The sequence below is a fragment of the Crassostrea angulata genome, chromosome 10 (genome assembly GCF_025612915.1).
Source record: "Crassostrea angulata isolate pt1a10 chromosome 10, ASM2561291v2, whole genome shotgun sequence".
NCBI classification, from domain to species: domain Eukaryota; kingdom Metazoa; phylum Mollusca; class Bivalvia; order Ostreida; family Ostreidae; genus Magallana; species Magallana angulata.
The window spans coordinates 32,208,417-32,233,083 of NC_069120.1; the positions used below are offsets into that span (position 1 = coordinate 32,208,417).

Genomic DNA, 24,667 nt, shown 5'->3' on the forward strand with positions numbered 1-24,667 from the left:
TAGTAATACATTTCACTGTTTCTCTTATCTTTAACTTTGTCATTAACGAGGCAAAAGCCTGTAGAGTGCAGCGTAGTCTTGCAGGTTGCACATGACCCAGGTCTGGCATTTGCAAACAAATTCCAAAATAAAGTGTTGCTCCGCACAGACCAGTCAATTAGAATGTTATTATTCTTAAGATGCGAAGCTGCCATTAGACTAAATTACTGATGGTATTCCTAAAACCCATTGCGTGGGTAACAGGTGGTGGCCATTGTGATTATGTCCCTTTTGTTTATTTCTCAAGAATAAAAAGATATAGTTTAAGAAAGAAACATTTTATATAGAAAACATCTACAAATCTACAAATAATATATATACAAGCTTATCAACACATACTGGAGTAAAAACTGGCTCAGTCACTCACTTAAGAAAGAAGAACCTGCTGGGTTGAAGCATCCACGTGGTAGAAGCTACCCGATGTGTGTGACATCGCCACAACGATAGTTGTTGAACCCTGCAGGGCATGTGACAAAGGTTGGAAGATCTACGAGGTAGAACTTCGTCAGTACGAGAATACTGAGACGGACTGAATTGCACAAAGCAATTAAAATGATACAAGTAATTATATTGCAATTAGCAAATGAATACTTAATGGGGAAAAATATGAAATATTAGGGCCAAAACTCAGGAATGAAGCATGAGTGACTGAGTACCCCATAAAGTGTGAAATTATGCCATGGTAATACAGGTTAACACATGAATTACGCACATATTGTAAAGTTAAATGAAACGATGAAGAATAATAAGAGACATGGTTATGTGTACATGTAAACAATGCATAGAATCTATTTACATGGATGTGAGTCTTAGCAGTAGAATAAAGAAATAAATGAAACTTCGCAAAGGGTTTCGGAATTAAGTTCAAGTTTGCATGTTAACGAAGTCACTGCGAATGAAGCATGGATAGCTGGGCGTGTTGAATCGTAGAATCGGCTGTTCTGATGTATCTTAAGTACGAGTCTGAAGACCAACGACCCATTGATTTGATGAGGTGGTCTTCGATGCGTGCCTTGGCTGCGGACGTGGCAGCACCTATACGGAAGGAGTGACCGGTAATACCACTTTCTGAATGTCCCGCACAATGTAGGAGCTGTTTGAGCATTTCAAGGAATCGAGATCTGGTCAGAGCATTACCGTTTTCCATGATGAACAATGGGTCGTTAGATTTGCAAGCAAAGGTTGAATTCCTCATGGATAAATATGTTGACAATTGTTGAATTGGACACACTGTACTTTTGGTACGGAATAATTTGATGTCGATTCCTTTACGAAATGGATCGGTTTTCGATTGTTTCAAGGTAAGAACTGCATGGTTATCATGCATAGCGAGATCACTGAAACACAGGTTGCATTCGGGGTCAAATGATGATTTACAGGTGAACTCCGCACATCTGAGGAATCCAAAAAACGCCACTACGCACACTGTAGACATCAGAATATCGGAATAATGTGTAAAAATTCCTTGTTGAAGTGATTTTACCATATCGTGTAAAATTTCGGTGGTGATGGGTTTTCTGCTTGGTCGGTGAGGCTTTTGTTGTCGTTTAATTCCCTTGAGAAGCATTTGCAATCTAGGTAATTTGTCTTCAAGGGTGAAAGGGTTAGGAATACCTTGTAATAAGTGGTAGTAACGAATTCCACACAGGTATAACTTTATGGTGTGATAAGACAAGTTCAAAGAATCGAGGCAGTAGGTCGCAAAATGCATGAGAGTATCTTCGGTGGCAACTAGAGAATAATTGTTCATTTGAGTGAACTTGGTGTATGTCTGGTGTCCTGAATGGTAGACACTTTGAGTTGAAGATGAAACTGAGCTTGACATTAGTGCACTTATCCTACTGGAAGTTTCCAAAGAACTTTCTCCATGGGAGGGCAGGGCTGAGATTGGCTGTCTGCAGTGGGAGCTAGGCATCTGAATTTGGCCATCTGAAAACGAGACAAAGCATCAGCTATGAGATTAGTTTTTCCGGGAAGATGTTTTGAATAGATGCAAAAATTGAATTTAGCAGAACACCAGGTCAATTGTCTCATTAACTTCATAATAGAAAGTGATTTTGAGCGTCCTTTGTGTATGATTTTTACTGTGGCTTCGTTGTCACAATAAAACAAAATGCGTTTAGATGTCCAAAGGTGACCCCATAGGAGTGAAGCGATCACAATGGGATACAATTCTCTGAAGGCCATGGAAATTTCTTTATCTTCTTCCTTTGGTAAATCTTCTGACCATTTGTCGCAGAACCACTGTCCTTGAAAGAAACCACCAAATCCAACTGTTGATGATGCGTCTGTGTATAGTTGCATGCTGTCGGCGGGTGTCCTTTCAATGTCGTAGAAGAAGGAAACTCCATTCCATTGTTCTAAGAATAACTTCCACATAAGAATGTCCTCTCGACATTCAGCGTTAAGATGAACATGGTGATGTAATTCGCGGACTGATGATGCAAGGCTCAGTAAGTAGGAAACGAAAGATCTTCCTGGTATTATAACACGTGACGCAAAGTTAAGGTGCCCTAGGAGTTGCAATAGCTCGCGTTTGGTACAACTTTTCTTATTGCTGAAGGATTCGAGCATTTCCCATATTCTAAGTATTTTGTCCATAGGTAGACGTGCTTGCATCTGATGTGAATCCAGGATAATTCCAAGGTATTCCATGACGGTGTCTGGACCCATGGTTTTGTTTTTTGCAAGGGGAACGTTGAGCTTATTGAATAACATGGTAAGAACAGCCATTGTACGGTCTGCCGGGAAATCTGGACGGTCTATAGTGAGAAAGTCGTCGAGTAGATGAAGAATACACTCTATTCCATAGTTATTTTCAGCAATCCAACAAATTGCTTGAGAAAACTGATCAAAAATTTTTGGGCTGGAACGGCACCCAAAAGCCAGTCTAGTATAGAAATAGTATTGATTTCTCCATTTAACACAAAACAGGTGGTACTGAGAAGGTAGAATAGGAATGAGCTTGAAGGCGTCGGATATGTCCGTTTTGCACATCAATGCATCCTTTCCAAATTTCTTTATACATTTGATGGCATCATCAATGCTGACGTAGGATAATGAGCATTCGTCCTTATCTATTAAGTCATTGATGCTTGGGTGCGCGTCATTGTTGTGTGGAGCTGAGAGGTCTACGATGAGTCTTTTCTTTTTTGAGTATTTCCTTTCGGCTATTCCCAGAGGGGAAACTCTATACTGTTGGAAAGGGGCTGTCTGGTATGGACCGGAGAGGAAGCCTTTTTTGATTTCGGAAGAAAGAAGTTCATCAACTGCTGATTTGTTCTGTTGGGCAGATAATAAGTTCTTGCATTCTTGAATTTTGAGATTTAACTTTTTGACTTTTGTATCAAAACCGAATGTGAATCCGTCCAAGATATAGGAGACGAATTCTGAGTTTTCATGGTTTTTAAGTTCGAGTTTTAACTGTTGAAAGTTTATAAGAGATTGAGACACTTTTAGATCATATAGTCACTTATCTTCTTTTTGGGTGCTGGAGGGCTGAGTTGAGTTTTTGGGTTTGGTTTTGTTTGATTGGGTGCATGTGACGGCTGAGTGGTCTTTGCCTTTGCATAGGGTACAAACGTGTTGATAGGGACAGTTGCTACGGTTGCAGCGTCTTGAAGAATTAAAATTGTTGCAGATCTCTTGACCATTGAATGAAGTTCTTTTTCTGCCATGCCGATCTGTATTATTGAATGGAGTGACTTCGGACTTCTGAAATGAGGGGCAGAACTTCGTATCATGGGACACTTCAGAACATATGCTGCAGGATCGAGCTCTGGATGCAATGAGTTGTATAAGGTCCCTGTCTCTTGCTGACCAGTCAACCTTGATCTTGTGGATAGCGAGGGCACTTGCACTCTTCAGAGAGAAGAGCTTATGATATTCGTAAAATCTATCACCGTACACGTTAAATATGTCTATTATGTTTGCCTCGTACATGTCTAATTCTTCTCGTCGGTTCGGAAAGGCATGGCTCATGACCCTTTTGTATTTGCCGAAAGATGTCAGAAATTCAGAAATGGTTAAATTTCGTTTGAGTCTGTAGTCATCTTTTTCTTTTTCTTTCTCAGATGGCCGAACTTCGAAATAAGGAATGAGAAGAGAGGCGAGGTTGACATCCTTACCTTCGACTATGTTTTTCCTTAACGAAGGGGAAATGAGGTCCATTTGGGGTAGATCTTCGGGATTTGTTCCGAATTTCCTCGAAGTAGAAGGTGAGCAAGTCGTCTCTGTCGATTGGTAATAATTCTGAAGGCTGTATTGGGCGGTTGGATTGGATTCCTTCGCTGATACCATAGTTGCTAAACTGCTGACCATCGTTTGAAGACTTTGAACAGTATTCATCAGAGATTGTACAACAATGGGAGATTCGGATCCGGTTGTGTTTAGACAGGTCGTACTTGGTGAAGTCGCACGGGTCGGAGCGTCGCTGCTAGTCGCAAGGTTATTGGAATTGATGCTTTCAGACGAAATAACACTGTTTGAGGGCACGTTCTCTGTATCTTGAACAGAAGTTTGTTGATTTAACGAACTGGAACTGGAATCAGCGTTGGAATCGATAATGTTATCAGCGTAAAGTTTACGAAGTACCGAGAGGGGAAAACTCGGGGAGGCGTTGATGTTAGCTTCCGTGAGTTTTTCTCGCAGAGTCGATGCCGGCCAATTAAGATAATTACTCATATCCAGAGCATTACCCGTTGTTTTTTGTCTCTTCGTTGAACGTTTTGGTGCCATCGTCACAAGATTCACTACACAAGAAATTGTTCGATCTCCGGAACACAGAATGTAAATTTTACACAAAATGTTCACGTCTTCTTGAATATAATTATTCAGAGAATTAGTTTCCAAACATAAAAATCGTCGATGGGTTGTCAAATAGATTAAATCCGCAAGATTGTAAGGAATTGATAATAGCTGGTGCTGTAGCTGTCCAAGAACCATCCGAGATAAGAAGTCACGTGACTGGACCGATGGCTAGGGGGCATTTATCCCGGCCATCTGCCCATTACATAAGTAATCAATTCGTAGTGCTTGATAGCAGATACAGTTGCAATATTTTAGACATGATAATTACGTACAAAGCTGTAGTAAAATATAAAGGTTGATAATGGATGAATATGAATTAACACTATTCTTAAGAAATAAACCACGCTTAAACAAACTTAAGCTTCAATATAAATCTAAGTCCTGCTTTCTTTGGGAATAGGATTCCGAAAGTTTGAATGAGCTCGCCGATGTTTAACGACTTCTGTAGTCATTTGAAGAATAATGACCCCCGTAGATAAATGACCGGGTGTCACTTTTCGACGTAGAATAATGACCCCCCTTGCTGAAGAATAATTGGATTTTTCTAAAGAAAAAAGACCCAGGGTTATTTTTCTTTATGTTAATCATGAAGAAAAATGACCTCCGCGGAAGATTAACCCCCGCTGTAAACAAGAATAGAAATTGGTTACTCCGTATCCAAGATACGACTTTGAAATTACTTGAATTTTCATTCTGTTCAACTGATTAACATCGAATTTGTAAATAAATTCGCTGTATATAGTTTTCCATATCCGTAGCAAGCAAACGCAGAACACTCTTACATCGCCACAAATTGATTGTTAACAGTTACGTCACTTCTCTCGTTGACATATGGCCGTTAATGACGCAAATAAAGAAAAACAAATTCATATACAATGAGGATATTGTGTGATAATTAACGAACAATAATCATGAAAGAATAATTGTTGTAATAATATAAGTAATATTCATTGGTGAATGAAATGTCAATTGAAGAATGATACATGTATATATTTTATATGGAAAAAGACTAAGGAGGCAGGTAACGTAGGAATAAGAATACTTCTTATTTACATTTCTGGGGGAAAGTGATTTTTTAAAAATTATTTTATGTTAGTTTTGTTTTCTTCTACGTTATACATAAACATCGATATTCTAAATATTTGTTGTAATGTGGTATTTGTGTTCATGAATAGACTTTATTCTTTTAGAGCAAATGTGTGAAGAGTACCTGACTATAGTTATTCTTAAATAGATAGTAACACTGATCGATTATAATAAGAAGAGATTGTTTCTAAAAGCGTCGATAAGGGGTTCGAGCTCATATTAGGGGTTTATGATCCCCCTTGATTTTGATCACATGATCTTTACTGCCTCCGAAGTTGTCAATGATCTACAAACAATTGATGTATTAATCATCTTGATATTAATTAATGTATGCCAATGATAAAGTAAAATTTATTTTCTGTTGGAGTACTCTCAGTACTTTGACGATTTTCCTTATTGGCTGTTAACTTCTACTGGCGTAATGGCTGCTGTTAGTGCCTGCTAACTTCAGCTTGGTTATCATGCCTCACAGTGGAGTAAACTTTTTATAATTTTGGTTTCATCATTAATACTGGGTGATGCACTTGCATACCCAGTAGTTTGTAGCAGGGTAAAATCGTCAATGCAAGTATAATTCATGAACAATATGGAGTCTACTCTTTCGTCGCAAATAAACATAATTTTGTTTTATAGTGTCACAATTCAATTTTCTTTGTGTTGATCACTTTCTTCCCATCTCTCACCATTGCGCTCTTTTCTATTCATAGCTTGATGAATGAGAGCTTAAGGTGCCTCACTACACCGTGAAATTGTTTCTCAAATCAGCAGAAAATTACTTGATTATGACAGAAAGCATGATGGATAAAAAGTAAATATGTCAAATAGGCGAAAAAATGTACAATTTTAGATAAAAAATGATGTTTTCAAAAATTTCATTCAGTAAACATAAACAAAAGCCCCAGGTGGATTCGAACTCATGACCTACGGTTCACAAGTCTGATACTTTAACCACTGAGCTATGACAATATACATCTGAATCGATTGATACAAACAGTTTAACAAAACATTTAAATCGCCATCTTGTGACGTAGTGTCTTAAAAAGTATAAGTCTCGGTGTAGTGAAGTACCTTAAGTGCGTCCTATACTTTTTGCACAGACTCAATACTAACCCATTGGCTGTGCATCAATATCATAATGATTTTTAGTTTTATATATACCATACAAAACAGAAATGCACGTATAAATGGTGCAGAAGATTAACATTAGCTATAGTAGTATTTTTTAAAAAATTGTATTTTTAACCCCTAAAATTTTAATTTTAACAATCATTCATGATGTGATTTTATTTATTGGATACAACCATTTAATATACATGTGTATATTCTTAAATTCTTTAATTAGAGGCAAATTTAATCAATATAATGAAGAAATATCAAGAAGGATAACTCCAAATAACAAAGAAGGATAACTCCAAATAACAAAGAAGGATAACTCTAAATATTTTTCTGGCAAAGTGTCAGGAAATGAAATATACATAAACGTCTGCAAGAATAATTAATCGTTTTCTCAATGGAATCGGATGAGCACGGAGATTTCAAAGTAAGACTAGAAATGGAAGAAAATGGTGAAAATTTAGATTTTCTGCAAGAAATTGATGATGATTTTTTTATTGATGAGATATAGTTGATCCTTTTTCCACAATCAATGATGCTGGTGCGTCCGAAAATTCCGAAAAATTAATTTCTGAAATGAAAAGAACTCTAGAAAACGCAAATTCTGAGAACACATCGATGAAAAGGTTTAAAACAGTTTCCGAGGACGACATTAAAAAGTTTCGGGACAGCCGGCAAACGGAATCCACAAAATGCAACACAAAATGGGGTATTAAAATCATACAAGGTAATCATTTTTCTTTTAAAGTATAAAAATATCTCCTAAAGTTAAAATTTGGTGAAATTTATAATTTAATTAAACATATCACAGCAGTATCTGTTTGAACTTTGTTATATTACCAAAAATACAAAAAGGTGGCCAATGCGAATGTATTGGGGGGGGGGGGTGGGGGGGGTGTCAACTTTAGAAGCTTGAAAACAACCCTAAATTTTGAAATCACTTACTTGGCTTATTTTTTCTACATATGAAACATATTAATATTATTAGATTAAAAATATACATACAATGTATAAATATTTTTTTTAGAATGGAGTACAGAAACGTTTGGCTTTGAAATCGATTTTTTCACCATTGAAGCAGCTGATCTCAACTCCAAATTATCCAAATTTTATGCTGAAGCCCGATCAAAAATTACAACAGAAAATACTCAGTCTGAATATCACAAAAATATCATGAAAAACATTCGAGCAGCCATAAACAGACACCTTTCAGACCTGGAAAGAGACATGAGCATCTTAAAGATAAAGAATTTAAAAGTGCAAATGATACTCTGGATGGAAAATTGAAACATAATGTGAAATGTGAAATTTCTAAGCCTACAAAGCACAAGGAAGTCATTACTCCTGAAGATCTGATGAGAATCCGTGAGTACCTTTACTCTGTCGACAACCCAGTAATCTTGAGATACCGTGTCTGGTACGATATAGCAATACATTTCGTAACCCGTGGCCTAGAGTTTCATGAACAGCTGAAACAAAATTCATTTGAATTTATTACCGACGAAAATGAACATGAATATGTCGTCCTGTCCTATGAAACAAAACAAAATACAATTCAAGGAGGGTTAACAAACGAAGAAGCAAACAACGATAAAAGCAAACACCAAACAATGTCCAGTCGCGTCACTGAAACTACTCCTTAGCAAAACTGACCCCAATGCAAAGGCTTTATTTAATCACTGTAAAACAGAAGCATTGAATGATCTCAACGAAAATATCTGGTTTTCAGATAGACCAGTAAAAAAATATCAATTCTCAAAATCTATGTGTGATATATCCAAAATGCTAAGTGTAAACAACGGTACACAGCACACTGCCTCCGAGCAACTAGCATTCGGGCGCTTAGTGACGCAGGAATAGAACTTCGTCATATAATGTTTATGAGTGGACTCAGAAACGAATGTTCTATCCGCAGCAATGCGAGAAAATGCTCGGGAAACCAGAAACTTGCAATAAGCAAGATTCTCTCCAGCTTGGCATCAGTGAGCAATGGCGGTGCGGGGCCCAGCTATCCCAACGACCAGGGCAGTGAGGGTGCATACCTGTTTCAACAATCGCTGTTCAAAAATCAAACCTCAAATGTATCAGCAAAATCTTTTATAAACAATTCTGTTTTTCAAAATTATTCAATCAGTGTAAATGTAAAGCCAGGTCAAGAGTAATACACAATAAACAACTCCTCGAGTAAATCACGCCGCGTGTTAATTTCATGACCTTGTTTGTTTCTTCTTAACTTTTACAAATAAATTTCGCTTAAATATACAACATTTGATTGTGTTTGAAATTGAATTATAAGCATTGACAGTATAAATTTTTTTGCTCATCGACAAATGAATCTAAAAACCGCACCGCAAACTTTTTTATGAAAGCCTTCAGCTTTCATAAAGTTTGCGATGCGGTTTTTAGATTCATTTGTCGATGAACAAAAAAATTTATACAGTCATTCCTATATTGTATCTCGAAAAATTTTAATGTGTTGTCACTCATAATAATGAGATTCATGTAAATGTAATTGTTTAAATGACAACCATTCCCTGATGCAATACGTCAGTATCTTGTTATAACGGAAGAATTTTTATTTTCTAAGATATATCCCTTCTATCACTTAGTTTATTTGAATATGAATTACTGTTTCTGTTACTTTCTGTAAACTGCAGTGAAATTTACAATATTGTAAAGACTATTTCACAAATAATAAAAAAAATATACTGAAAAACTGTAATCTGTAAGGTAGCAAGGGACAGTTTTGGACAAAGTACCCGTCAATATTTTTGTAAAATTGAGAGTTGCTGTACTTGAAGGCTTATGAGTGTTGCTAAAATTAATGAAATGATTTTGGGAGTTGATTTTAATCAACTCTCCTATGCAGTTACTCAAACAAACCGAAAGTGAAACAGTGTTTGGACCTCAGCACAAATCATTGCTGCTGACAAGACTAATTGATAAATTCGATGTAATGTATGCTAAAGCATTGTTTTTCAAGGAAACTTATTTATAAATACCTTGAAAATAGTCAGATTTTAAATGGTGCGAACAATTTAAATATTTTTTGTAGTCGTATGTATTCCTACGCCAGAGTTCATTGGTCTCGTTCAACTTGACGCTCGGCTGTCTCCGTAAATCCTTGCCGGGAATTTACTGTGTCAGCAGAGCGCTTGGTTGAACGAGACTAAGTTCAATATTGCTTGGATCCATACAATTTTCGAGAAATATTTCTATTACTGATACATAGTTTGACTGAATTAATATTATCTTTAAATATTATTTAACATGATTCATATGGGGGTTTCTCGACATTCTTGTCGAAAAAGTCCAAAAATTCATATTATAAAAATTTGCGTAATTCAAATTAGAAACTACATGTACTTGTCATGCAAAATAACATATCATTGATTTTAAAATAAATGAACATCGACAAAATCAACTCCCGTCAGTTCTTCAGTACTTTGATTAATGATTATCAATAGTTAGAGGGGTGTCTCTTGTTGAAATTGATATGCAATATGTAGGCCCCATATGTTAGGTACATGAGAATCAGAAGTAAAATGTGAAACCTGCGGCTATGACTGTTGTGTTGACTTTACACAGTGGAATTGCAAGTTACAGACGGGAGGTAAAATAACACGAAAAGTAAATGGATGGGATATTGTAAACTATACACCGGTAAGTTTCTGACATGTGATAGTGTAACATGCACGCGGTACGGAAGGTCAACCCTCTGCAGGGAATAAGCTGGGGGAGGTCTGAAAAATTATCAAAAATTAGCAAAATATGAAAAGGTCGAAATCTCATAAAAACCAGTGTGTAGAGAATTTTACAGGTTTTGACTAGTAATTTTGTTCAGAAATTGGTGATTGGCCTTATAAAGAGTGAATTAAAGGTATTTGTGCTGAATGGGAACTGAGGAAATTCTAGTTACAGAGTCCCGAAGACATGCATCCCTTGGCTACAATGAATTGTATCAAAAAAACTGTCCCGTGCCACCTAAGATGGTCATTATTCTACAGGGGTCACTTTTCTTCATGTAGAGTGGGCTCATTTTTATGAAAATGACACTTTATTACTCTTCAGGCAAAAGGGACATTTTTTTACATAGAATAATGACCGAGGGGTCAGTATTATACGTCGAAAAATGACCCCCAGTCATTATTCTATGGGGGTCATTATTCTACGTTACACCGGCTTCTTTTTGTTATCTTTTTCGTCAGAGGGAGAGAAATAAGGTATTAACAAAGATGCTAAAATAATATCTTTACCTGGTAATCTGGTGGCGCAATTGTGGAGAGATCCTCTCTACTAGGGGGAGAGATTCTGCTGCGAAACCCCTTCCTCTTCAGTTCTGGGCCCTGTGTTGGCAATTCTGCAGCTTCAGCCGGAAATACGAGTAAAGGCCGTGTCCAGTGAGGAGGAACTTTCGGGAAAGAAGTGCAATTGATATCAATTAAAGGGAAAATTTCCAAGACAACTTCATTCATAATTATCATTTTTCCCTCATAAAAAGTCACAGGAGATTTATAAAGGAGAATGTTGACATCTTTTCTCCTTCCAGAAGTCACTGATAGTTATCACCCAGGTACCTTCTTCTTTTTAGCAATGGAAAATCCCCTTAGACTTTTTATCTTTAGACGTGAATTGAAATCTGACAATTAAGCTAGAGTGGGCGTTTAAAAGGGGGAATCTTGAGATTTTTTCATACTATTGAATGAACATTGTTTGAACCAAGAGGCAATCACAGAATATATACAGGTAGACAAATAAATATGATTTCTTTCGTTTGAGGGACGAATTAGACAGAAATCAATTTCTCCTTGGTATAATAATGAATTAATTATCCGGATATATAAGGTTTTCATTCGAATACCTGTTTGTGTCACCTGGTTCTTAAGAACCGGTTTATTAGCAAGGCTATATAAAGAATTGCTCAGGTGTTAAATACCAGTTTAGGACGACACGTACAGCGGAAAGTTTAAATTTTCAGAATTGTTTTATTAAATAGATAAATCATGTGATCCAACTTTATGCCATAATTATGTGTGTGTACATTTAATATGCCAAATATTAAATAGCTGCACATGTCGTTGCTAATTCCACACAATGTGTTGTTATTTACTAGTATCATAGTATTCAGCTTTCATTTGGAAAGTAATGAATGGATTTAAAGGAGAAATAAAAATTGTTTATAAAACATATAACTTAACACACTTAAATTTAAATTTCTGACTCAGGACCTCAAATTTTAGCACTATAAAATCCAATAGAGAGAGAGTTGGAGAAAAATTAATCAGAAATCAGTTTAGAAATTGATTATCTTTTAATCTGATGCTTTCATATATCGATATTTTTCTTTTTGTCTCAAGTTTTATCTTTGGGGACTAACACTGTGTGATTGAAAATTCTGCTAAGTAGGCATATAAAAATAAAAAAGATGTAGTATCGTGAATGATTCCCCTCCCCTCCTCCCCCTCCCCCCAAATTTTCCTGAATCCACTCAATGCCCCAATGTTATATGTATGTCTAAACAATCCGTGATCAGCAGTCAGTTAATAAAATACGAAATATATGAATTTCGACCCCGATGTGAAATCGCGTTATGGATATAATAAATACCGCTTTTGGGCGAACATTGCATCTACAGTACCAATCAGACCCAACCTAACACCAGAGTAAACCCCAACTAAACCATTTTGGGGTTAATTTTGGGTTTACTTTTTGAAAATTTGGGTCCACTCGGGGTTTACTTTGGGTTTACTTGGAAATTGCTTTTGTGGTCAACTGTACGCACTGAAGTGTGAAGCAGACCCGTCTTTTATCTTTCCATCCTACTGCCTGTAATTCCTGCCCCTTGTGTAATCCGAATACACAGTTAGCGTCTGCATTCAAGGGTATACTTCTGATCGGGGTTTACTCTCTGTGTCCACTCTGGGTTTACTTTGGGTTTACTCTGGGTCCACTCTAGTAAACCCAGAGTAAACCCAGAAAGTCAACCCAGGGTTTAGTTGGGGTTTATTTCTGTTAAGTTTTATCTGATCGGTACTGTATGTAGTCCTAAGTAAATAGTAACTTAGGCAGATTTCAAATGATTATAATCCCTAGGCACCCTGTCGTATTGATTTTTTTAGCTCACTTGCTCAAGTATGATATTTAGGTCAAGTTCGATTTTGGGTACGATCAAGCAATTTTCAATTATTTGCAGTTTCCATTCATTTTCTTCACAGGGGTTGTCACATATTGAAATGTAATTTGTTATACAGGTTTATCATAATAATATCTTGGTCAAGTTTAACATGTATTGATAGTTTGATCAATGCTTAAATTGAAAAATGCTGCTAGAATACTGTGTTATGTGTTGTTTTGAAGTTGGTAAAGTTTTTTGAGAACCAGATGAATAACTTTTTGATTAAGAAAGATAAAGGACTCTTATAGCAGCAGTTTTGATAAAACTGAGATGTTTTGCCGTCACTTGATATTTTTATTGTTTTGTGGAAACCGCAGGTTGTGGTTTTCTATCTCATTTAATGTTAAGGAATATACATAAGCTATTTATAGCTGTCACGTGATAATGCACTGATGTGACAGTGATGTACTGCACGATTTTATTGCTTAGACATCTATTCCATAGGATGATACTAAGTTTTTGATCTGATTCCAGAAAGTTATTTTTTTCACAATTTTGAATACTGTAGATTCCTAATTAACCACGAGGAATTAATATCTGTGTAAAATCGCAAGAAGCACCTTTCGCAGATTTTAAAATCTCGCTATTATTTTCTAAGAGTAAAAAAACTATAAGAAATAAGGATGGAAATTCTGTGTTCGTGATTTTATATTTTCTCGATTTAATCCGAAACCTCGAGATTGCAGAATGAAGTACTCGCGTAATATAAGGAATTTACAGTATAGTAGTTAAAATAAAACGCTAAATTGCCCATATGCTCCCTTAACACACCTGCGTGTCAGCACCAAGTCTTTGATAGATAAATCTTTGATAAAAATATTTTATAAGAAAGAAAAGTTCATACATATTGTATTGATTATATAGGTCACACAGACACTCAACTGGCTTGTCAGAATGACCACGGAACTAGAGACTAATATTATTGCTGTCGAAAGAGTTAAAGAATATTCAGAGATTCCAAGAGAGGTAATATGTTCGATAATGATAAGATTCAGCTATTTTTATTTATCTGAAAAATCATTATATTCTATAACTACATTGTAAAATTCAGGAATCAGGAACCAACTCTTGAATGAAGACAAGGTTCATAAATATGTATGAAAGACTGCTCTTATCACAGGGATTCATCAGCACCTTCTCTGGAGCCGAAATTTGGCCCAATTCCCGATTGAAAATAGCTGTTCAATTTTTCCCAATATTGCAGTTTTTTTCACAGATGGTGAAAAGTGCTAATGTTGATTTCTGTCGGAAAGATACTTCCTAAAATAACCAAAATGTCTTTATAAATTTTCTCTGTTTAACTCGTTTAACAATGCTTCAGTCATAAAATAAGTTTAGAAACTCACTTTAAATGTCGCTACTTTTATTCCAAATTTCCTCCGTTTTTTGTTATTATGTGGTATACTGTAAATGTATCATGTTATATACACATAGATAGAGATAAGCATTCAAAGTTATTTCAAATGGAAAAATATATTTTCAATGCATTTTGGATTTTTAAAGGGGATGTTGATAAATTGTGTATTTCTTTAAAAATGTTTATTTCAGGAAAAGACTTGTTCTAATGACCAAATATAGGAATCTTATATATGTATCTGTATGATGAAACTGGAATCTTTTTCAAGGTCTAGCTCTTTGGTTGTCCAAATTCAATAGTCTACATGGACTACACCCTGAAATCATGATCATGTATGCAACATATGAAATTTTTCCCAAATTCATCAATGTTAATCCATTGTCCCAATTCCCTCAAAATGGTGTTTCCCAAAATAGGCTGATAAATCCCTGTATCAGCAACACAAAATTAAGAAAAAAATAGAATTCCAGTGTTCATTTTTCTTGTGGGTTTAAAGGTTATATATTATTTAAAAAGTTGTCAGTAGCAATATAAAGAAATGAAAAAAAACTGCAAAATGATAATTTAAAACTGCTTTAGGTAAATAAAATGAAGAGATGTACACAAGTGACTTTTGACAAATGTAATTCAAATTTGATAAATGAATGCATATTTGAATTAATGCCCTTTAGGTCAAAAAGAACAAAACTCTTATATTTTTATGTTGATTCTGTAGACCATGAGAACATTGAATGTGGTATTTGTGTGAACATACCCATTGCTTTTTAGCTCACCTGAAGGTAGATTCAAGTGAGCTTGTTTGACCTCCTTTTTTCCAAAGTCTGTTTTTATATCATATAGGTAAAACATAATCTTACTCTTAGAATGATTGCATTGTAAAACTATTATTGATTCGCATAAGAACATGCAGGCCTAATATATGTTGTTTTTATAGGCACCTTTAATAATAGCAGAGACCACACCAGAAAAAACATGGCCTCAAAAAGGAGAAATTGTTTTCAGTAACTATTGTGTAAGGTACAGAAATGGTTTGGATTTGGTTTTGAAAGATATCACTTGCAGAATTCAACCCTCTGAAAAGGTATAGATTTTTTTATCTTAATAAGTTGATAACAAGAAAAAATACTTAATGGTTGTAGTCAGGGTGGGCCTATATAGTCAAACATGAAACAGTGATGAAATAAAAAATGAAAATATTATGTGACAAGCCAGTTGTCATGTGTGTGCGTACGTATGTGTTACAAGGGTTTACAAAATACATTATGAGGTTTTTAATCCCTGATCATGTTTAATGATACATACATGAACAACATTTAAAGGTAAAAATCCTAAATATAATTTCTTACTACTTCATCAGCTGTACTTCTCTCACACGCTTCTCACATGCTGTAAGGTTTGTACCAATTTCTCACATGGTACGGTAAGCTTCTTGTACGATACGATATGTTTCTCACATGGTCCGATACATTTTTCATACGCGCTTTTTTATACGGTTTGTACGCTTTCTGTACAATTCCCATTTTTCATAACAATTGATGATCAATTACGTTTTTAAAACATCTAGATCACATGAATTTTAAAGTTAAAGCTGACATGAATTCATAAATACGCATTATTTCCCTTTTATCTCCGACTACCGCCATATTAGTTGTCGATTTCTATTGTTCTGCTCATCGCTACACACACCCTATATAAGGCCGAGAGCACTATCCATGCTTCACCGCATTCAGGAATTTCATACACCCGAACACGTTACCTTGGACGAAAAGACTTGTAAAAAAGCGTTTTGAACAAAAATAATATGACAACCACTGCACTGGCAAGATATATCCAATAAACGACGAAAAAAGACAGACTGAAATCCAGGCGCAGATACTTCAAAAATTCCTCGATAATTGTAGACCGTTTTCCTGTGTATGTTATAACATCGCACATGCGTGAACCACACACTGTGGCAGATCGAGCAATGTCAATTATCGCATGGATTTTAGCAATGGGGCGTTTTTGTAGGAACGGATGGAAACGTTGTTACTTTCTTGGATTGACTATCATTTAGCTACTGTGTTGGATGTAGTGTCGCCGGGGTTTTCAAGAAGATGCACTCTGTATGAACGACACATGTGTTCGATGTGCATGCGAAGTAAGGCAGCACTGTCTGTGCAAAATAATACGGATACCTTGGACATCCTTTCAAAGAATAAATATATTTTGTATTTCATTGATTGTTGTTTTTTTTATTCTTTTTTACTACAATGTGTAGTTCATGCATTTAGAAGTCCGTGCAACGCGAATGCCTCGATCGGAAAGCAACCGACCGTAACTTTCTCAACCGGTATATATTCCCCAGTGGCAGTAGAGGAGCGATCGAAACTAATATGGCAACCAAATGCTTTTATGAATTCATGTCAGCTTTAAGATTAGAAACAGCAAATGAAATTGTCTTTTACCGCTATCTTTTTTTTCAAAATAATTAAAAATTTCATGCCTACAATATTCACACTGCACAAGATAATACTATCTATTAGATAATTCATTATTAAACGAAACATTTTAATGCTGACTTTCTCAAAAAATTTATTTTGATTTTACATACTAATGGTTTTTTGTTTCAATTATTAATTATTTTTTCTTTTCTTTTCAAAAGGAAAAATAGGCAGTTAAAAATCTGTGTATCATATTACTCTAGTAGGGTTTCATCTTAAAAACACCTCTATATTTTTCTAAGATTTAAAACACACGCAAACATTACAAATTAGAATTCTGAAAAAGAGAGAAATAAAGAGCAATGTGCTGTGAACATGTACTGTCTTTTTCAACACGGTTTCTTGTGAAGTCACCTGAGATGAAAAATGGTATTAATAAACAGCGATATGTTTTTTCATTTATTAATTTCTTCTGTTAAAAATACCTTTATATACTTTTTTTTCCTTTTGATTTTATTTTTGTAGCAAAAATAATACCATGAATCTTTAGAAATACAAAATTTTTGGGAATATGTATTAATTATATTGAATATTTGATAGAATTGTCTATATGATTGACAGGAAAAATCATTAAAAGCTAGTCTACATGAAATTTGAATGCTTACTTTATTTTTATATTATAGATGAATAAAAATCACTTGTTTGAAAAGAACTAAATATGTTAAGAGTTAAATTTGGCCCGCATAGTTTGCCATTTTTTTAAGTGTTTCAGGTACAATAATATTACTTATTAGGTGTGTTACTGACTGTTTAAAGAAATTTGTGGGGTCGGTAAAGTCCATAGAAGGCGAGGCGGAGCCGAGCCTTCTATGGACTTTACCGACCCCACAAATTTCTTTAAACAGTCAGTAACAAACCTAATAAGTGTTTTGTTTTGTCGAGGACCTAAAGTTTGATATGTAAACAAACGTTTGTGTCGAAAATCAGTTCAAATAACGTTACGTCCGCCATGTTGCGCTATAAATTTTGACGCTTGCCTTTTAAAGAAATTTGTAAGGCAGTCACGTGACGCGTTTCATCCAATGACGTCGCGACATTCTAGTCCGAGGCAAAACAAAATGTTATGTAACATTATATTTTAGAAGAGTTGATGTAAAATATATTTTTCACCTATTCATTTGATTTATATGCACTCACTGGCAGTATATGACGGCAGAAGTGACGCTATTTCTATAATTCAATCAAAATCAATCAAAAATCGACATTTTTCTTATCTTTTTATGAATGGGAAATATACAGCGTATGCTTGAACAAGGATATTTATTTTGTCACATATTAGCCTTGGCTAGATACATCGCTGATTAAAATATTTTGTTTGTTCAAGCATGAAAGTAAAACTGCTTTAAAACAAGCTGTTTTATGCTAAAAATGCAAAAATGGTGGGAAAAGGTTGTCTTTAAGATGTCAAATTTCTAAATTAAGGGCAGTTGAATCAAAATGACCATAATGTAAAAACACCACATATATATCTGTACAAAGAAAACAAAGAATTACAGTAAAATGATGATGTTCATTTTAGGGGGCCATTTTAGGCTCATATCATATATAGTCCTTTTGTTTATTTTAATTTTAATGCCCTCCTTCGTAGGTTTGTATTTTGAATATAACGTTAAACATGGACAGCCTAACTTTGGACAGCCTTATTTAGGGAGTTAAGAGTTCAAGGATAACTTAAACATTATTTTTATGATGTTTACTAGATTGGTATTGTTGGAAGAACTGGAGCTGGAAAATCTTCATTACTGCTTGGATTATTCAGAATAATAGAGAGTGCAAGTGGCAACATTTATATTGATGGGGTAGACATATCCAAATTGGGACTACATCATTTGAGGTCCAAACTCACTATTATACCCCAGGTAATATATGCTTTATAGTTATTGTTAAGTGTCTCCACAGACAGTCTTACATGTCCAGACTTATTTCACATGTCCAGACCATAGGTTCTTTCCCATTGGCCAAACTTGGTTCGTATTTTCAACCACAGAGTGAATTTGGGTAGAGGACGTGGAGTGACCTTCAGCCAAGCTTATATTAAGCCATTAATGAGGTCATGACCTACTCCTTCACCTAGAACATATTGATCATTACCTTACCAAGTCAAAGCACAACTACCTGGTACTCATTTAAGAATGTGTCTTTTTGCATCAATTTGTATATAAACCTGCAATTCTAGCCATTCACTCACTAGAGAAATTCTATATTCAGCAGCAATTCATTAATGGTGGTGTTTGTAGCAGATCACAAAATATTGTTATTTTTTTGTCAATTCTATATTGTTCATATTATAATGCCGATGATCTAATTCTATTAGTTCAGTGATGATTTTTTTTTACCACAGTGGCCAACTATACATATGTACGAAAGCCGAGAAGGATCATTCGAGATTCGAGATTCGAAATACGAGATTCGAAATACGAGATTCGAAATTCGAGATTCAATATCTAAATTAACCAATCAAATCATGGATCTGAAACCTGTATCCTAGCAACATCAAACTGTTCTAAATAAAGATCATTCGTACATGCTCTTTCCTACAAATAAATGTCTTAATAGCTCTTATATAGTGGTTATAACATGGTTAAATTAACATTGATGAATTAACCCCACACAGTATAAACAATTAAATTAGAAATAACACTGTTGGCTTTGCGAATCTAAGTGGTTTTGTTTGCCCTGTATGTATTTCCCCCCGAACAATTTTAACCCGAAGTGTATTCGCCCCAACTGTGTAAAAATCGGCTCGCGAAGAAAGATCTGTTTAATCTAAATGTTTTAGCTATGAAACGAAACTCAATGAAATAATCGACATGTCAAAATATAGGTTATGATAAAGTTTTAAACCATAGAAGATATAATGATTTACAACCTCAAAGACAAAAATCCAGATAAGAATAGTGTATTGTAGGGTATGGCAATGCCATTGTCGATATGAGAGAGAGAGAGACAGACAGACAGACACAGAGAGAGTTTTGTAGTGTCAAATTCAGTTTTGATTTAGAATTTGAAATTGATTTGATTTGTTACAAGCATATATAGACAATAATTAAGCCTCTAAAAGGAGAAAAGAGAGGAGGTAGCTAGGGTAGGGTAGACCAACAAGCAAGCTTTAATTTTAACGGTGTTAGCGCACCTGTGATTTACATCCTCTCTCTCTCTCTCTCTCTCTCTCTCTCTCTCTCTTTCTCTCTCTCATATCACCTAGCATTTCCTTTTCCATGAGGGGGTTTGGGGTATTTGTGATGTCTTACATTAGCTAGCGAAAATGATAAAAAAAAAACATGAAATTTTCTTTAAATTGTGTGCGGATGTTGTACTCCAATAATCTGTTTTCAGTATATACATTTCAAGAGGGGGGGGGGGGGGGGGGGGGCTATAAAGTCCTAATTAGTTTGCCAGTTATTCTGTCCCCACTTTGTTTTCTCTTCGTTTTCCAGGTTTTTTAGCTCACCGAGCTGAAAGCTCAAGTGAGCTATTCTGATCACATTTTGTCTGTCGTCAGTCTGTCTGTCTGTCCGTCCGTCCGTCTGTCTGTAAACTTTTCACATTTTCAACATCTTCTCAAGAACCACTGGGCCAATTTCAACCAAACTTGACACAAAGCATCCTTAGCCTAAGGGGATTTAAATTTGTGAAAATTAAGGATCACGCCCTTTTGCAAAGGGAGATAATTAGGAATTTATGAACATTTTCGAGAAATTTTCAAAAATCTTCTTCTCATGAGCCATAAGACCAGGAAAGCTGAAACTTGTGTGGAAGCATCATCAGGTAGTGTAGATTCTAATTTGTGAAAATCATGACCCCCTGGGGGTAGGGTGGGGCCACAATGGGGGGTCGAAGTTTTATATAGGAATATACAGAGTAAATCTTTGAAAATCTTCTTCTCATGAACCATAAGACCAGGAAAGCTGAAACTTGTGTGAAATCATCCTCAGGTAGTGTAGATTCTAATTTGTGAAAATCATGACCGCCGGGGGTAGGGTGGGGCCACAATGGGGGGTCAAAGTTTTACATAGGAATATACAGAGTAAATCTTTGAAAATCTTCTTCTCATGAACCATAAGACCAGGAAAGCTGAAACTTGTGTGAAAGCATCCTCAGGTAGTGTAGATTCAAAGTTGTGAAAATCATGACCCCCGAGGGTAGGATGGGGCCACAATGGGGGGTCGAAGTTTTACATAGGAATATACAGAGTAAATCTTTAAAAATCTTCTTCTCATGAACCATAAGACCAGGAAAGCTGAAACTTGTGTGGAAGCATCCTCAGGTAGTGTAAATTCTAATTTGTGAAAATCATGACCCCCTGGGGGTAGGGTGGGGCCACAATGGGGGGTCGAAGTTTAACATAAGAATATATAGAGTAAATCTTTAAAAATCTTCTTCTCAGAAACTAATCAGCAAGGAAAGCTGAAACTTGTGTGAAATCATCCTCAGGTAGTGTAGATTCTAATTTGTGAAAATCATGACCCCCGGGGGTAGGGTGGGGCCACAATGGGGGGTCGAAGTTTTACATAGGAATATACAGAGTAAATCTTTGAAAATCTTCTTCTCATGAACCATAAGACCAGGAAAGCTGAAACTTGTGTGGAAGCATCCTCAGTTAGTATAAATTCATAGTTGTGAAAATCATGATCCCCGGGGGCAGGGTGGGGCCACAATGGGGGATCGAAGTTTTACATAGGAATATATAGAGTAAATCTTTAAAAATCTTCCTTTCAGAAACTAATCAGCCAGGAAAGCTGAAACTTGTGTGAAAGCATCCTCAGGTAGTGTAGATTCTAATTTGTGAAAATCATGATCCCCGGGGGTAGGGTAGGGCCACAATGGGTGGTCGAAGTTTTACATAGGAATATATAGAGTAAATCTTTAAAAATCTTCTACTCAGAAACTAATCAGCAAGGAAAGCTGAAACTTGTGTGAAAGCATCCTCAGGTAGTGTAGATTCAAAGTTGTGAAAATCATGACCCCCGGGGGCAGGGTGGGGCCACAATGGGGGATCAAAGTTTTACATAGGAATATATAGAGTAAATCTTTAAAAATCTTCCTCTCAGAAACTAATCAGCCAGGAAAGCTGAAACTTATGTGGAAGCATCCTCAGGTAGTGTAGATTCAAAGTTGTGAAAATCATGACCCCCGGGGGTAGGGTGGGGCCACAATGGGGTGTCAAATTTTAACATAGGAATATATAGAGTAAATCTTTAAAAATCTTCCTCTCAGAAACCAATCAGCCAGGAAAGCTGAAACTTGTGTGGAAGCATCCTCAGTTAGTATAAATTCATAGTTGTGAAAATCATGATCCCCGGGGGCAGGGTGGGGCCACAATGGGGGATCAAAGTTTTACATAGGAATATATAGAGTAAATCTTTAAAAATCTTCCTCTCAGAAACTAATCAGCCAGGAAAGCTGAAACTTATGTGGAAGCATCCTCAGGTAGTGTAGATTCAAAGTTGTGAAAATCATGACCCCCGGGGGTAGGGTGGGGCCACAATGGGGTGTCGAATTTTAACATAGGAATATATAGAGTAAATCTTTAAAAATCTTCCTCTCAGAAACTAATCAGCCAGGAAAGCTGAAACTTATGTGGAAGCATCCTCAGGTAGTGTAGATTCAAAGTTGTGAAAATCATGACCCCCGGGGGTAGGGTGGGGCCACAATGGGGTGTCGAATTTTAACATAGGAATATATAGAGTAAATCTTTAAAAATCTTCCTCTCAGAAACTAATCAGCCAGGAAAGCTGAAACTTGTGTGGAAGCATCCTCAGTTAGTATAAATTCATAGTTGTGAAAATCATGATCCCCGGTGGTAGGGTGGGGCCACAATGGGGGGTCAAAGTTTAACAAAGGAATATATATGGTAAATCTTTAAAAATCTTCTTCTCAGAAACTAATCAGCCAGATGATTCTTTATAATTGTTAAGACTTTGGCCCCAGGACAATTCTTTGGCCTCACAAGAAGGTTCAGAGTTTATGTACGTTTATATCCCATATATAAACAATTGTTAAGGATCTTTTTGAGAACTGCAATACTCAACATATGATATGACTTTAAAATTGTCCTGTTAGAAAAGGGACTAATGATTATAAACATAAGAATATCCAGGGGAAAATGGATTTTATTTATACAGGATCAACATGTATTATTGTACATTGTCCAGATAGTTTGTATTATGACTCCATTAAGCTGATTTTATCATACCTATTGTTCCTCAGGTGAGCGATGTGGCCCATGGGCCTCTTGTTTTATTTGGCTCGGCAAATTAATATAAAACTTTTTGTGTAGCTCCATAACGATGCACTGTAGATAAATTTTGAGTAGTTTTACTTTTGATAAACAGGTACATATCCGTACTTGATTTTTAATTTGACTCTTATAATCGGATTTAATATTCCAATAAATATAGGGTAGGAAAGAGTAGACGGGACTTTTTTGCGCATATCCTACTGTACCATTCATTCAACACAGGTATTAGCACTCATCGAGTTCGACTTGCTTTCCTTTTTTTCATCCACTGGATTTAAAGCTATTAATTTTTGAAAATATTTTGAATTTATGGCCTGATTATATATAAATAAGAGCTGCGCTGGTGCATCTATTTACCCAAATGGACCAAAATATAACCAAATGAATCTAAAAAAATTGACAAAATTAGTTTTAATCGTACGACTCTTTTTCAATTCTAATCGGGTATGTCCTTTAGAAAAATCCACACACATTTTAGCAAATAAAACGACAATTGTTTCATTTTTTTATGGGGAGGGAGGTGGTGCCGGTAAAGGACATGTAGTGCTTGTGGCAGTTGTGCTATACTCTCATTTGTTATAATAGGTAATACTACATATTGATATAAAATGAAAGTTTCAAATTACACTGTACATAGCTTCTATCATGCATTTTGACCCGTGCGATAGTTTAAAACAATTTTCAAAGCATTTAATGTAATTCCACCGATCATTTTTGAAATTTAATTTTCTGGATCCCCGCCTGATACGTCCGCCTTCTTGTATATTAGAATTACATGTACGTTGACCATATGTACACATTAACTTAATCGGCTATGTTATGGGACGATAACATTTTTTATCAATGTTTTTGCAGGATATGTAACAAATAACAGTTTATTTGTTGGTTTTTGCACTGATTATTTGAGATAATTTCCCGCCATCTGTTATGCATTCCACACACCACTCACGGTTTCTTTATTTGGTGTTCTGTGTGTATGGCGACAAATTGGTAAATTTGCACCACTCACCCCTTGTAGCTTCATCCTGATTACATTTGATTTGGCTAAGTGTAATGTAGTAGTATATTAAATACACACATCTTTGTTAGCAGTGCTTATTTACATCCTTAGAGATTTACTTACAAAAAAAGTAAACATTTGTATGACTTATATGTTATTATTGGCAATTTTGGTGCGGGGGGGGGGGGGGGGGGGGGGGGGGGGTAGGAAACAACAGAGAAACTTAACTTGGCTGTAAAACATATGCTTTTAATCTTTCTTATTGATATATCAATGAATGAATTATAACAAAATACATGTACAACAATTAATTTTGAAATATTCATGCACAATCAAATTTTTAAAAAGTTTTACTGTTCTCTGC

The 24,667-nt window shown here is 35.7% G+C and overlaps 2 protein-coding genes across 7 annotated transcripts in view; one reads left to right on the forward strand and one right to left on the reverse strand.

The window, feature by feature from the left end:
* The window catches only part of LOC128168234 (multidrug resistance-associated protein 1-like), a 404,229-nt gene that overhangs the window by 359,625 nt on the left and 19,937 nt on the right, over nt 1–24,667 (forward strand). For all 6 annotated transcript variants that reach the window (XM_052834423.1, XM_052834426.1, XM_052834422.1 and 3 more), the window contains 3 exons: nt 14,087–14,188; nt 15,514–15,660; nt 18,763–18,921. In XM_052834423.1, coding sequence (XP_052690383.1) covers nt 14,087–14,188; nt 15,514–15,660; nt 18,763–18,921 — 408 coding nt within the window. The remainder of the gene's footprint in view (nt 1–14,086; nt 14,189–15,513; nt 15,661–18,762; nt 18,922–24,667) is intronic.
* LOC128168235 (uncharacterized) lies at nt 826–5,210 on the reverse strand. The gene is made up of 2 exons (XM_052834428.1): nt 4,167–5,210; nt 826–1,968 (listed from the first exon to the last, which is right to left on the reverse strand). The coding sequence occupies exons 1-2, from the start codon at nt 4,981–4,983 to the stop codon at nt 926–928; spliced, it is 1,860 nt and encodes a 619-aa protein (XP_052690388.1). The 5' UTR covers nt 4,984–5,210; the 3' UTR covers nt 826–925.

What these genes read in the sequence shown, in the direction of transcription:
- LOC128168235 (XM_052834428.1), bottom strand. Translation starts at nt 4,983, where the DNA reads ATGGTTCTTGGACAGCTACAGCACCAGCTATTATCAATTCCTTACAAT. An exon ending in AAGGAAAAACATAGTCGAAG is followed by an intron (nt 1,969 to 4,166) that starts GTAAGGATGTCA and finishes TCTCGTTTTCAG; the next exon opens with ATGGCCAAATTCAGATGCCT.